Consider the following 14,085-nt stretch of genomic DNA (forward strand, 5'->3'; position numbering starts at 1 on the left):
AAAATATTTCTGCTTTACTTAGCATAATTAGAAATTACTCTTTTGCCAGTTGAACTTGCCTGTCTTCCAGTTATATTGGGACAAGTAATATTTTCTGTTTTATTTTAAAACTTCCTCATATATGATCTCATGTGCTTTTGTTCCTCTAGATGGAATTCAATGAGAAGGAACTGCGGAGAGAAATAAGTTACGCAATCAAGAACATACATGGTATCAGGCAAGTGCTCCCATGTTTTCAAGCCCAGTCACGTTATAGACGCTGTGGTCTCTTTAACCTGTAGACATGCTGGCTGTTGAGTGGTAAACTATATTACTCATGTACTGCTCCCAGCAGCTGATTTTTTTGTTCCACTCCTACACATTTCTGTTTTCCAGGTAGCTTTTTTTGGTTGAAAAGCTGGTTTGCCCAAACAAGTTTAATTTACCTGGAAATCCTGGAAAATTATTTTACCAGAAAAAGTCATTGATTTTTCTCCATAGTATCTGCAGTTCCATTCAGCCTGTATTCCTGAAAAGTCATAAGTTTCAGAGGGAAAACTAGTGTCTTGATATGGAAAAAAAACCAACTTTTCAGCTTGTGTTGCAGCATATTCCTTGCACTTATTCCCCTTTAGTTTCAACTATTTCTTGAAATGACTGATTTACAAGTGAGTTGGCTGAGGTTTCACTTTGCGGATATGTCTGCCATTTATTAAGTTTGGGAAAAGGAGAGGTATTTGGTTTGGAATGACCTAATTATGTCACTTTGGAATGATCAGTCTGTTTTGGAGGCATACTTTATCAGATGCATACCCTTTTTTGTTCTTTTGACAATAGAACAGGTTCTAAAAGGCTTGGGTGGTTCTTTTGTGGTTTTTTGGTTGGTTTTTTTTCCCTCCTACCTCTTGTGAGTATGTAATATCTTTTGAAAGCATTGCTTACAAGCTTTGTTGTTCTTAGTCTTCTGGAAAATGTTCTTTGTATTACTTGCGAAGTAACGTTATCAAAGCGACTTGGTGAGTTCTCAGCCCTGAAACCTTGAAGCAATGGAATACTTTGCACTACCAAATGATGAAGTGATGCAAATCATCTGTAGTCCATTTCTACCTTATTTGAATAGTATATCTTGTCAGAGGAAGTAACATGAAACAGACTACCCCAATTTTTCCAAAGGTGTGAGGAAACTGCTATTTTAGGCCAAGATAAAGGGCTGAGGTTGGCAGATGCCATTCATCCTTTATCTAAGGTTTGATGCACTGTTGAAGAGACTACTGCATTGTATCAGTACTCTTTAGAGTTCTTGCAGTCATCCTGAAGTAGTAGGGCATGTTTCTGCTTCTATATTCTTATGCATGATGGCACTTTGTTTTTTAAAGAGAAAGGGGCAAATACAGTTCTGCAGAAGGTTATTTGTGTTAGGGATTGTTATTGCACAGCTGTAAGCCTCTGAAAATGAAGATATGAGCAATTCATTACAAAAAATCTTTCTTGCATGATGTTTGTATTAGTGTCTTACTCTTTTGTCTCCACAGAACAGGTTTGTTTACTCCAGATATGGCATTTGAAGCCATTGTTAAAAAACAGATAGTCAAGCTGAAAGGACCTTGCTTAAAAAGTGTGGATCTGGTGATGCAAGAGTTAATCAACACTGTCAAGAAGTGCACTAAAAAGGTAACTTGCAAATAGATCTGGTAACAGAAGTATAACATGATGATAATACAAAGCCTGTCTGACATTTTATGGCGTTGTAAGAGATTTCTGATCTAGTTACTTGGTGTACACAATAAGACTCTATAAAGTAATTACAATTTCTGCAAAACTCAAACCAATGTAATGCTGAAAATTTTCTTTTTATTCCTGGGTTTTGAATATATATATACACACTTCAGGATTGGAGTTTTGTTGAGTCAAGAGTTGCCCCCAGTTTCCTCTTTAAAACAATATTTTCATTGGTACTGAAAATGAAACGTAGGCAGCAATTCTGTGGATGTGTAAATCAGCAAAAAAAATCCATTTTAAGGTTTTCTTTTCCAGTACTAATAAGATGAAGACACAGTGAAACTTTTCTAAAGCAAAGTCCCCAAATGTGTTCAGAGATGTCTATCAAGGAGAGAAAAATGCTCTTTCTATATCGAAACTTTACTGGATAGCACCACAGTTCTTTGATGTAAAGAGTCTACAACTTCACCTGTGCTTTTTTCATACACGACCCAAAATATCTGATCTCCAGCTGTCAAGAAGTTAGAAGTGGAAAGCTAGGAAGATTTTGTCTCCCTTGTATTTGTACATCCTTGCATTAATGTTGACGAGTTGCTGCACAGAAATGTTGAACGTTTAAGTGGAAAGAACAGTGCTAAGCATTGAACTTCCTGATGTGAATCATAGAATCATAGAATGGTTTGGGTTTGAAGGGACCTTAAAGATCGTCTAGTTCCAACCCCCCTGCTGCGGGTAGGGACACCCTCCACTAGACCACGTTGCCCAAAGCCCCATCCAACCTGGTCTTAAACACTTCCAGGGATGGGGCATCCACAACCTCTCTGGGCAACCTGTTCCAGTGCCTCACCACTCTAACAGTAAAGAATTTCTTTCTAACATCTAGTCTAAATCGACCCTCCTTCAGCTTAAACCCATTCCCCCTTGTCCTGTCACTACACTCCCTGATAAACAGTCCCTCACCATCTTTCCTGTAGGCCCCTTCAGGTACTGGTAAGCTGCAATTAGATCTCCCTGGAGCCTTCTCTTCTCCAGGCTGAACAACCCCAACTCTCTCAGCCTGTCATCATAGGAGAGGTGCTCCATCCCTCTGATCAGCTTCGTGGCCTCCTCTGGACTCGCTCCAACAGCTCAATGTCTCTCCTGTACTGGGCCCCCCCAGTTGAAAGTGTGCACATCAATGTGAAAGTTATGCACATCAATTAAACTTTTCACTCAAGATCCTGTAAGTGTAGTAAGTTAAGAAATAGGTTCATCAAAACTACACATAGCATTACTAAAAGTATTTGGGAATGGTTTTCCTGAAGTGTATGCTTGTGTTGGTGTATACTCTTAGAATGAAACCTCCAACTTCACACCCCCCAGCTGTGACTAAGAAAGCACGTCTGATATATTAATATATGAAGCTTTTTTTTCTGTCAAACTTTTCCCCTTCATAGGAAAGTTATCATCTGTCAATACTGTGCCTCACTTGTCCAGAGCATTGACAAGTAACAGTTGCTCATTTTCAATTATTTTTTCTCCCATTACTCTGTGACATTCTGGAAGATCCCATTGACTCTTGCAGATCTTTTAGCTAACTATCATCACCTTCTGTTCATCTGTCTTACCCACCATCTCAGAGTGCAGGGCACCCTAATGGCAGTACAGGAGTGATTCAGGCATGTGACCACAGATATGCTGAAGTTGTTGAGAAATAGCCTGTCGTGTCCTTTGCATTCTTCTGAATAATGCAATTTTTTTGTACCAATGAGCAGGTAAAGGAGCTATTTCTCAATACAGGAAGGGATGACAATCTTTTGACAAAGATCATAGAGAAGCAGATTCACCACAGTATTTTGAGTGGAGTTTCCAGGGTTTTTAACTTTTGTCAAAGTTTGGAAGATATCTCACGTGAATTAATTGTGCAGATTCTTTTCTCAGTGCTATTGGCCAAATTTACTGTTGTGTTTTGCTGTTCACATTTTGAAGTATTGTTATTGGGATGTAAGGATGTTGCCACAAGGTGGAGCCTTCAAAGAACAAGAAACTTGGAAATTATTTAAAGTGCCACTCTGGAATTAGGCACAGGAGAAGAGAGAGACATGGAGAAACCTCACCCCAAGGCTGATAAAGTGTGGTTCACATGTCCAAAGTGTCTTTTCCTCAATGTTCCATGGAGCAAAGCACAGAAACAATCCAAGGATTAGGTGTCTCCAGTTTCTCTGGAAAATGAGCATTAATAGCAAGTAAGGCTTGCTGTGTTGTGTAGTTAACTTTTAGCCCCAGCATTTATAATAATTGCTTTCCTCCAAAGAAGAAAGCTGGAGGTTTCTCTGTGTTCTTCTGAAACCACAGTGCAGGTGTAAATTTCTATTAATTTTGCTTTTCAGTTGGCAACATATCCAAGACTGTGTGAAGAAACAGAAAGAATTGTTGCTGGCTACATTCGTGAAAGAGAAGAGAAGACCAAGGATCAGGTAAGAATAAATAGGAGATCTGACAGTCTGGGGAGATGTGCGGAGGAGGAAGGTTCTTATGTACAAAGTATAGGAAGACAATGAGAGACTTTGGGGTTTTTTGTTTTGGGTTTGTTTTGGTTTTCTTTAGCAGGCTGCACACTTCTCGAAGGGGAGAGAAATTGCTCCTCTACCATTGAGCTTTGACAGAGGAAACTAGAATTGTTACATAAAATCCTAATCTAGTCTTTCAAGATTAGGATTGGTGACTTAATATAGTGTTGGCTTGTTCCTATGCCACAATGTGCCATCTTCTTAGCTGTGCCACAACAGCTGTTTGTGGGAAATTGATTCACGATTAAACAAACATACACAGAAATACCCAGCCCTTTTTCTACTTTGTTTCCAGTTTGGTTTTTACCATACCAATCCCATATTCTAATTACAGTGAGGCCCACAAACAATTGTCCTGGGAGTCTTGCAGGAGTGAAAGGCCAGGTAGTGCATGTGTGAGCTCCGGCAAGCGTTGCTGCTGAACTTCTGTGTCGCTGAACAATAGCGTCAGCATGCAGGCTGAGCAACTTGGTTCCGCCTGTCTCCGGCCATGTTGACAGGCTTGCTGAGGTGCACAGTGTAGAACTGCCGGAACTGACCCCTGAGGGCTGTTATGTGCTTTGAAAGGCAGCACCTCAAATCTGAAAATTAATAAAGTAATTTCTCCTTTGGATTCTAAAACCAGCAAGAAGAGGATTCTTCCGATGGACATTCAAAAAGGCAGGAACTTGCTATCAAGTTGATAACTTTAGGTTGTGGTATTTTAAATTCAGAATTTTAAGCATTTGTTAACCAGCACTATTCCAGGTTCATGGATGCACAGCTTTTCTGACTGTTACTTTCTTTGAAGTTTAAAAAACTAATTTTCAAAGAAACTTCTTCAGAATATTCGTCACCCAGCTAAGCACTCCAAATCCAGGACACTTCAAAGCTTAGATTACATATGAGAGAATCCACTGGACGTGGAAACGGAAATTATTATCTGGAGAGTGCAGAGTCTAACAAAAGAAATATTTGGGGAAGAAGGGCTGGGAAGAGCTCCTAGGTTGTCTTGGACTCCTGGCTCTCTAATCCTGTCCCTGTGCAAGCTAGGGAGCTGTACAGCATGTCCTGCTTCTTTTTCTTTAATCTGTGCTGTGAATGTAGTCTTAAAAATAATTTTTTAGAAGATTGTATTTGCTGGGCTTCTACTTGCAGGGAGTTCTAGTTAGCGTACTCAGTTTGGAAGAAGGTACAAGTTACTTAGAATGATTGAGTCTTTTTTCTTATAATTTCATTCTTCATTGTGTGCACGTACCTGGCAATTTCCCAAAACAAAGTACAAAATACCAGCTTTCTGTAAATGCCAAGAATTGGTCGATAGGTTATTGTCACATGTTCATATCATTATTTATGCTCTTAGGAGTTACTGTTAATAAATCAAAACGTTAGTGAGGATATTTTTAGAGGTAAGAGCTAGGCCCGAATCCCTTCTATCTTTTGCACTGAGGCACTTAATATCTTCTGGAAATTGCGAAGAATCTAGGAGGGATGCTGTGTTTGAGGACCTGTATAGAAATAACTCTGTACAATTTGAGGAGATTAAATGCTACCATTTGGTAGCAATAGGTTTGTTTCTTGCTCCTTGCTGATAAATGGAAGTCTGAAAAGATGGGGGCAAGCGCAGGCTCATGCATGTTCAAGAAACCGTTCAAGGGTGGACGTGAGCTTTCTCACTTATATCATAGCAAGTTCTTTGCCAAGTTAGATTATCAAGGCTAAATCAAATCCTGTCTCTGGGCTGTTGAAGGCCTGGCAAGTGATACGTACAGAAACCATTCATTCTGTTATTTCATTGACCATCCTCTCTCTCAAGGCAGATGTGTGCACCAGAGTGGTTGTCTAATACAGGGCTATCTTACTTATCACTTCTTTGTGTAGTACCTAATGAAAATGTAGGTACCCTGGTTTTAGGTTTAAGGTTTGGGTTCCTTGCTGGCTTGGCTGGAATGCTGCAAATAGATAGAATTTTGCTTAATTTGTAAAATATAGCGCTAGAATCTATGTTATATATTAAATGCTCTCTGGCCATGTATGATTGATCTGAATAAAGTGGACAAGGGCCAAGATAGTAACAAAAAAAAAAAAAGAGGTCCATCAGGAAAAAAATAGCAGGAGGGAATAACTCTTCTGTAGTCTAGCTTCTTAAACAAGCACACGAACAGAAGTGGTGGGATTTAGAAAATATTGTTGCTTTTGGCTTGAACGATCATGAAAGGAATATTCAATAATGCAGAAAACTGAGAAGTTCTGTTCTTTTCTCCCATCCTTTTCCTCAATCTCTCTCCTCTGCCTTACCCCCCCCCCCTTTTTTTTTTTCTCTCCTGTCTCCCTTAATAGGTGCTGCTCCTGATTGATATCCAGGTTTCTTACATCAACACCAACCACGAAGACTTCATTGGCTTTGCAAAGTATGTATATAGAGACTTTGTTATAAAGACACTGTTGTTTGGGTTTTTTTAAACTAAGTTCAAAACACCGGTCCTGAAGCATGACAGCAAAGATGCAAGCTGCGAAGTCCCAAACACGCGGGGGAGCATCCTCTTTCTTAATATACACAGTATTGAACTCTGTCCCACTTGTAGGGGATTCTTCACCTCAGTTCACAAGCCTGGTTTTGCTCGTGGTCTGGAATTGCGTGCATCTCAGGAAGCAGCTTTGGCAAACTGATGCCCTCGCTTTAGGTCCTTGTTTTAGGATCACAGAAACGTGTAATATTGGTGGTCTTTCCACATTGCTGCGAATGCATATTTTGGGAGCTGTGATTCCGTGTGAAACAGTTTTGCGCAGAGTAATGGATGTCACTGAATTACAAGTGTGCCTGCTGTTTGGTGTAGAGAATAATAGTAGCAGAATACCCTGCAGGGCCTGGTTTGACGTTCTCCTCACTTAATTGAAAAGGCTGTGAGAATATTCTCCAGAATGTTCTCCCTCAGCTTCCAGCAATTTGTGCCTCAGGGACTTCATACCAACATTTTGACGCTAGTAAAAACATGAAAGATGTCTTCACTCTTTGAAGAAAATAACTGTTCCTTCAGTCATATTCATGCCGTATTTGCCATAACAGTGTTTGGAATCACCACAGGTTTCATCCATGTGGGATGCTGGCAGCAAAGTTTGGCACCACAGTACGTATTATACTATGGCCTATTCTAGTGGGCGCTGTGAAGGAAGGTCTCTGACAGTATGTCTTAAAGGTTTAAAACATAGAGCTCAGTAAGCTGAGAGGGGAGAAGGCAAAGTCAGGCACTGTTATGTGTCCGATTTTAACAACTTTCCCTAGAGTTGTTTGCAGGTCCTAGATATCTTTATCAGTTCTCTTGACAAATGACAGGATGTTGTAGGAATGGTAGCTGGCCTTCTAGAGGTCAAGATAACAACCTGCCTGCTATTTACTTCTCTTCATCCTTTTCTGACAGGAAAAAGCCTGCTAAAAACACTCCATATATATTCATGGTGTGTGGTGTGACCTTGGGAAGTCACATAGTCCAACCTCCTGCTCAGAGGAGGGTCAATGCTGAGTTCAGACCAGGTTACTCAGGGCTTTGTCCAGTCAGATCTGGAAAAATTCCAAAACTAGGGATTCTCCAGACTCTGTATGCAGCCTGTTCCAATGCTTGTCTCTCCTCCTCTGAAAAGACTTTTCCTTGTGTCAAGTTGGAACCTTCCATGTTTTACAGTCTTGGATACTGGAGTGCCAGGTATATCTGGAGCTGTTTTGTTAACTCTCTCCCCTGGAAAAGTCCCCCTCATGGATGCTGCTACTAGGGCCTGTAGTTCACTCTGTGGTTTGCTGCGGTGTCTTTTCCAAGGAGTTGCAATTCCTGAATTCAATTTCTTGGGAAAGCTGCTTCCTCTCTTGCCAACTGAGATCTAGAAATCCCCAGCTGCTGTAGGTGGGGTGTAAGCAGATTACAAATGGCTCTTTGCTTAAGTTCACCGATAAGTTTAAGCAAGTGTTTCTACAGGTTGAAACTGATGGGAAGGGAAGTTTCTTTGTTGACTTGTGCTCAAGTAGAAGAGAAAACTTGGATAACTAAGAACAGTTTAAAATTTAGAATATATTAATTTGAGCTAAACAGTAGAAAATACACATTTTAAACTATGATCATATTATTGGTATAGCAAGTATGTTAGAACTAGAAAATGAAATCATTTTTGGGTAGCATATGGGCTTCTGCAGTATCTAAACATCCTGGACTATAGATTCCCCAGATTCGCTAGTGTTTCCTTTCTTTTGCTGAGTCTTCTAGCCAATTATCTCATGTGACTGCAGTCTTTTATAAGTGTAAGTCCTGTGAACCTTGTTCATAAGAATGAGAGCACAAGACATTTCAAACTACCTTGCAGCATTGCAGGGCCTAAGGCCAGGTACAGAGCGATGTGAATTGACTTGAGAAGGTTTTAGGAATGCCAATTTTTAGAACAACTTGACAGAGTTATAAAATTGTGAAATATTAGAATATTAATGTTTGTCTCATTTAGCAGAATGAGTGGTAAAATGTTGGGATTAGGTTTGTTTCCAGGTGGTGTAACTCAGACATAGCTATATGCTTCAATCTACATAAAGAGTAATTTGTATTTAGAACAGTAAATAGAGGACCAATTGCTGGGCTATTTCTAAAAGGCATGGGTTTCTCAGTGTAATGTTAGTGGTCCCATTAGCTTTCCTAAGGTGATAAAATAAAATTTAAAAAAACTCAAAACCAAACCAAAAGAATGACAATTAGGTTTCCTAAAGCCATCTCTTGCGTGTTTCTCAAACAGATCAAAATTGGTGAGGGGTTAGTGCTGTGTTTTCACGTTATTTAATCACAGTTTATGCACCAAAGCTTATGCAACTCAGATGATGCACCAGAGACACGCAGTGTTATTTAGTCAAAGATCTGGATGATAGAGAGCTAAGCCCAGTGAATAGGCACATGGGATAATCCTTGTGGATCTTCTCACGGACAGCATGTGGACTGCTGCTTTGATAGAGTATGATCTGACGGGCAGGATCAGAATTGGGACTGGGCTGAGTCTGGTGCTTCAGTAATTCTTTGGAACAGCAGCTGTGCACAAAACAGTTGCAGGTTTGGCCCGTAGGCTGTGATCCAAGCACATCTTTCTTTCTTACTCTTTCAGAGCAGTGTTTGTAGCTGATCTAATATGTATGCTTCTTTCTTCAGTTAATCAATGCCTGCCAAAATGGCATAATCTAATCCAAACAAAACTTCTCTCACCAGTGCCTGCTCTGGTGCTCAAATAGCCAAAGCCTGCTGGTAGAACACTTCTTTCCTCTTTCCAGCAATATTTTAATTTTATGGCCTAACACTTACAAACCACCACATAATGCAAATGCTTTTAGAATTAATGGCAACTTGTATGTGTTTGAGACAGGAGTGTGTTTCGTTTCAGGAACTGGGATTACCATTGAGCAAAATATTTAAAATATGTATTAATTTCAAATATGCTCTATTCTTATAAGATTCCAGCTTTTTGAACCAGCTTTGTGACTTGCTTCATCCATTGGCTATTTACACCCTCAAAGTGCACATAAATATTAGAATAATATCCAAAACAAACTGTCAAGACAAAGCTATTAAGGAGCCTCCAGCAGGGGAGGATTTTGTTGTACTGTGCTAAATAACAGAAATGGTTTGCTTTTTGTCTCTCTCGAATATTTATGGAGGCTAATGTTTCCAAAGTGACCCACATGAGCCATAATTTGTCTGTGTTTTTAGTAACCTTTACCAATCCAAGTAGGATGTTGTTACAAAGGAGACGATTAGTAGGAGCTGTCTGCTGTGCACGTCCCTTCTGTCCTAAGCAGGCATTCCTAAACTGTAAGAAAAAGTAGTTGAAATATGCACATATATGCAATGATTTTGCTGTGTTTCTTTGTTACTCTAGCCTTCTGTGCTGGAATCTGAAGTAACTATTATTGCTAAAAGTTATTCCTCAGGAACCGGCTTAGTTTGAGTTTCTTCAGTGTAACTCTTTTCCTCTGCTTTCCTTAGTGCCCAACAAAGAAGCAGTCAGGTTAACAAAAGTTCAGTGGGAAATCAGGTAGGCACCTAACAGAGAATGGATAATGGCATGTGCAAGTTAATCCAAGCTGTTTGGGTTTTTTGGCTGTGTTTATTTGTTGCAAGTGTATCATTTACCTTTTCTGCTTGAAACATATATAAAATGCATCATCATCACCTTGTTTTACTGAATTTTTTAGAGCTGCCTGACTTCCATTGTTATCATTTATTAATATCTCTGCTACTGCTTGCACTGCTGGTTAGCATCTCCCCTCCCGTGCCATTTAGTGCATTGAATCTTCCGTGTTACACATCAATGTATTTTGTCATTAACTGTCAACTTGTGAATTTCAGAATCCAAAACACTGGTGAGTACTTGCTTGTGTGTGCTTCTGTCATAGTTGTTTTACTAGTTCTTACATGTTCACAGCTTCATAGCAGTGATGGGGCAATTCAGCAAGCAAAAGCGGATTTGCCTTTACCTCTTCTGAAAACTTTCAGTTGACTTCACAAAGATATTGGCTATATACCATAGTCCCCTCTCAAAGTAAACAGAGAATAACTGGTTGATGGTCTCAGATTAATTAGCGTTTTCACTGAGATTCATTAATGAAATTACTTGCTTGTCTCTTTTTATCACATAAGAATATGGGATTGATTCTGCAAGATGCTAAGTGCTCCCAAGCTTTGCTTCTTTCTTTGCTTTTGTGTGGGCCAGGGGTGCTCAGTACTTCACAGGATCAGTCCTGGTTTTCATGAGATGAAAATGCTACAACTTTGAGGGTTTCTGTTCACTTTGAGGGTTTTGCAAAGTCTTAAAGAGAAAGAAAATGTTATGGAATTAGTGCATACTTTAAAAGGATATAAAAAATTCTAGTAAAAATAAGACAATGCAATTTTGTATAAATAATTACCTGAATTGAATGTCTTCCTGATGTTTTCACGTGCAATTTGGTCAAACAATGCTCAGGAGTGAAAGGTCAAGGTTTTCAAATGTGATCGCTGAGTTTAGATCCCTCAGGTGATAAATCTGAGATTTCAGAAAGTCTCCTATTCTGCTGTTGATGAGAGTTTTAGCATTTTTTTGAAATCTTAGTTGTCTTTTTGGGGATAGAAATCCAACCTCTTCCTCCGACCATGAAATTGCTAGTTATTTTTAAGACTTTAGTTAAAATAATCCATTAACTTGGATGTGATGGTCCTCCAGAGCCTAGCCAGTGTGAGTGGCATTTTTGATGTAATGTATGGTTTGGATTAAAATGTAAAAAAGTTGAAAGGTCTAAACAGTGGAATGGCTTCAAAGGCTAGTGTCTCCCCGCTGAGGAGAGATTTCCTTCTTATCTAGCTGTGCCGGAACATGTGTCAAACACAACAACCGTCATCACTTTGGAGTGTCCCGTAAAAGGAAAATCGACCAATTATCTGACTCTTCAAAAATACACAAATAAAATGAATTATTTTTTAATTAAGTGAATGTTGTCTCTCTAAAGAAGTGGAGAAGAAGCATGGCATTTTAAATTAAATGTTGAAACTGGATTACTTTTGATATAAAGGACTTTGCTGAACCTTTTGTTTTAAAGATAATAAACAGATGTTTGTAAGTTAATTGTTTGGAGTTGAAAAGAATGAGAAAATGTTTCTGAAATCAAACTTCATTTTTGCAATTTGCTATTTCAGGGAACCAATCTACCGCCTTCAAGGCAAATTGTACGAGCTAAGTTCTGTAAGCTTTATTGTTGCTTTTTCATTTAGCTTCTCAGAGGGCAAAATTTGTCTCTAACTCATTGGTTTGTTGAATACTTGCTACTAAACTACTTACTGGTAAACTGTCTTGTCTGTAACATTTCCTCAACAAAGTGTAATTGCAGTTCATCACTTAACTGCTCCTAACTTGCTGTTACAAGTATGAACTAGTATAACTTAATGTTATAGAAAACTTTGAATAAAATTAACATTTTATAATTGAGTTTCTCAAACTAAAATGACTAATTTATGTTTATTTTATTATATAACTGGAAAGTAGTATTTATCTGTTGTAAGTGCCTCTATTCATAGGAAACCTCTCTTTGAAAGGTGGGCAAATAAGTTTCTGGTAACCAAAAGGAAACAGTAGCTATTGCTTAAATGAACATGCTGTTTATGGGTACAGGTACTGTTACTGGTATTTTGTTTATACAAAGGAATTACTTCTGATTAGAAAAAGTGAGTTTTATTAATAAGACTTAGAAGTATTTAAAGTCTTTTTAGCATTCTTTTCATAGCACCAGGAGGACGAATACACCACGAACAGACTCCTTTCTAACCCTTCCACTTCATGAGTAAATAAATATGTGAATGCCTTTAATATTACTAATTAGAATTAATTGTCTAAACAGCAGTTAATTTTATAACAAGTTACTCCTGGTTCAGTGATGGTTAGGTGTAAGAAGTAAATCTCTGTATCACGTGCATTCTTTGGTAATGTCTATGATGAAAACATATACGTTCTTCCAGTTTGTTGCCGCATCATCAAATTATATTCGTTATCATTTCAAACAAACTTAAACTAATGTTCAATGAAGGAAAAAGGACTAGGCAGCACTGATTCTAAGAGCAGTTGAATTGAATCTCTCGGGAGATCAAGATCATCAAGTTTTTCCAAAATAGGGGAATGCTCATTTGCAATCCGCTGCTTTTCTTTTTTGTAGCTTGCTTTGAACTGGAATGATGCAGATAACTATTAACTATTTCTGTGTATCTCAGAAATGAGTGCAGCAATATTGCATTTTTGGAAGAAGTGTAATGCCAATTCCTCTTAACACGTTTTTGCTCCTTTTTCCTCTGCTACTAATTTATCCTCTCACGCTTAATCTTTGGCCTTTTTTGTTTGTCTCTTTGCTACCGCCTGAGGTTTTGACCTGACTCCACAAAGTTTCTTTTTAAGCCACAGGTTAGTCTGTCTTCTAATTTGCTTGAAATAATCAGTGTAATGCTTGGTTTTACACAGCACACTAGCAAGATCTGAAAGCTGACCCACTCTTAAACTGTGTATTTTGTGTGTTGATATTTGTTTTGGTGACTAAAATTTAGTGTTTAAAGCTCCCCTTCATGATAAATCTTTGAAGATGAAGGTGCCAATGCTCCATGTGCCCAATTGATGCTCTGTGTGTGAGAATGCAAGATACTCAAATTATAGAGGATTACTTTTGCAGCAAAATGTGCTGCTGTGCTTGAAGTAGCCCCTGTAATTGGAGAAGGGGCTTAATCTCAACTATGAGATTCCAGTTACTGTCCAAGTGATTTGGAAGTTTGGGTTTGAAGACTTTTTGACCTGCCTCTCTTACGTTATGCCAGCAATCTGATTCACTTGTTCTGGACACAGGTAGCATTCAGATCCCATCGGTTGGCCTGATCTATTGTGCTAATAAGTAACTTTTTCCCTAGTAACCCATATTTTCTTTTTAATCCTGCTTTGGAGCATACTTTGCTGCTGCTTTTCTTCAGATACACTTAAATCCTGTTACCTTGCATGACCCAGGAAAAAAATATTTACAGAATTTTTTTAAGCAAGTAGGTGGAAATGGAAACTTGTGCCATGGTCAGTGAGGTGGTCATGAAAAATCTTGACAAGGCTGTTCTGTTAAGAAATGCTGGTGTTTCTGTAAAAGAGGTGGTGCCCACGGACAACCACGTGATGCTAAGTTTTGAAATATCTTTGAATGAGACATGCTGCTTTGAATTTTCACCTTATCAAGACTAGAGGAGTATTGCTGTTTGAAAGGGCCTTTAACTATACTTATTTTTTAGGTTAACATTCCTTCATGATTGACTTAATCACCTCAGTCTTTAACTACATTTGGAAGGATATT

General features: G+C 38.7%; 1 protein-coding gene across 3 annotated transcripts in view; it reads left to right on the plus strand.

The window, feature by feature from the left end:
• DNM3 (dynamin 3) overlaps positions 1-14,085 on the plus strand; it is a 180,096-nt gene that overhangs the window by 37,021 nt on the left and 128,990 nt on the right. For 2 of the 3 annotated variants that reach the window (XM_054833478.1, XM_054833480.1), the window contains exons 9-14: positions 150-217; positions 1,512-1,650; positions 4,068-4,154; positions 6,567-6,637; positions 10,229-10,277; positions 11,915-11,944. In XM_054833478.1, coding sequence (XP_054689453.1) covers positions 150-217; positions 1,512-1,650; positions 4,068-4,154; positions 6,567-6,637; positions 10,229-10,277; positions 11,915-11,944 — 444 coding nt within the window. The remainder of the gene's footprint in view (positions 1-149; positions 218-1,511; positions 1,651-4,067; positions 4,155-6,566; positions 6,638-10,228; positions 10,278-11,914; positions 11,945-14,085) is intronic. The other variant, XM_054833479.1, reaches the window with a different exon arrangement.

Source organism: Grus americana, chromosome 8 (genome assembly GCF_028858705.1).
Source record: "Grus americana isolate bGruAme1 chromosome 8, bGruAme1.mat, whole genome shotgun sequence".
Lineage (NCBI taxonomy): Eukaryota > Metazoa > Chordata > Aves > Gruiformes > Gruidae > Grus > Grus americana.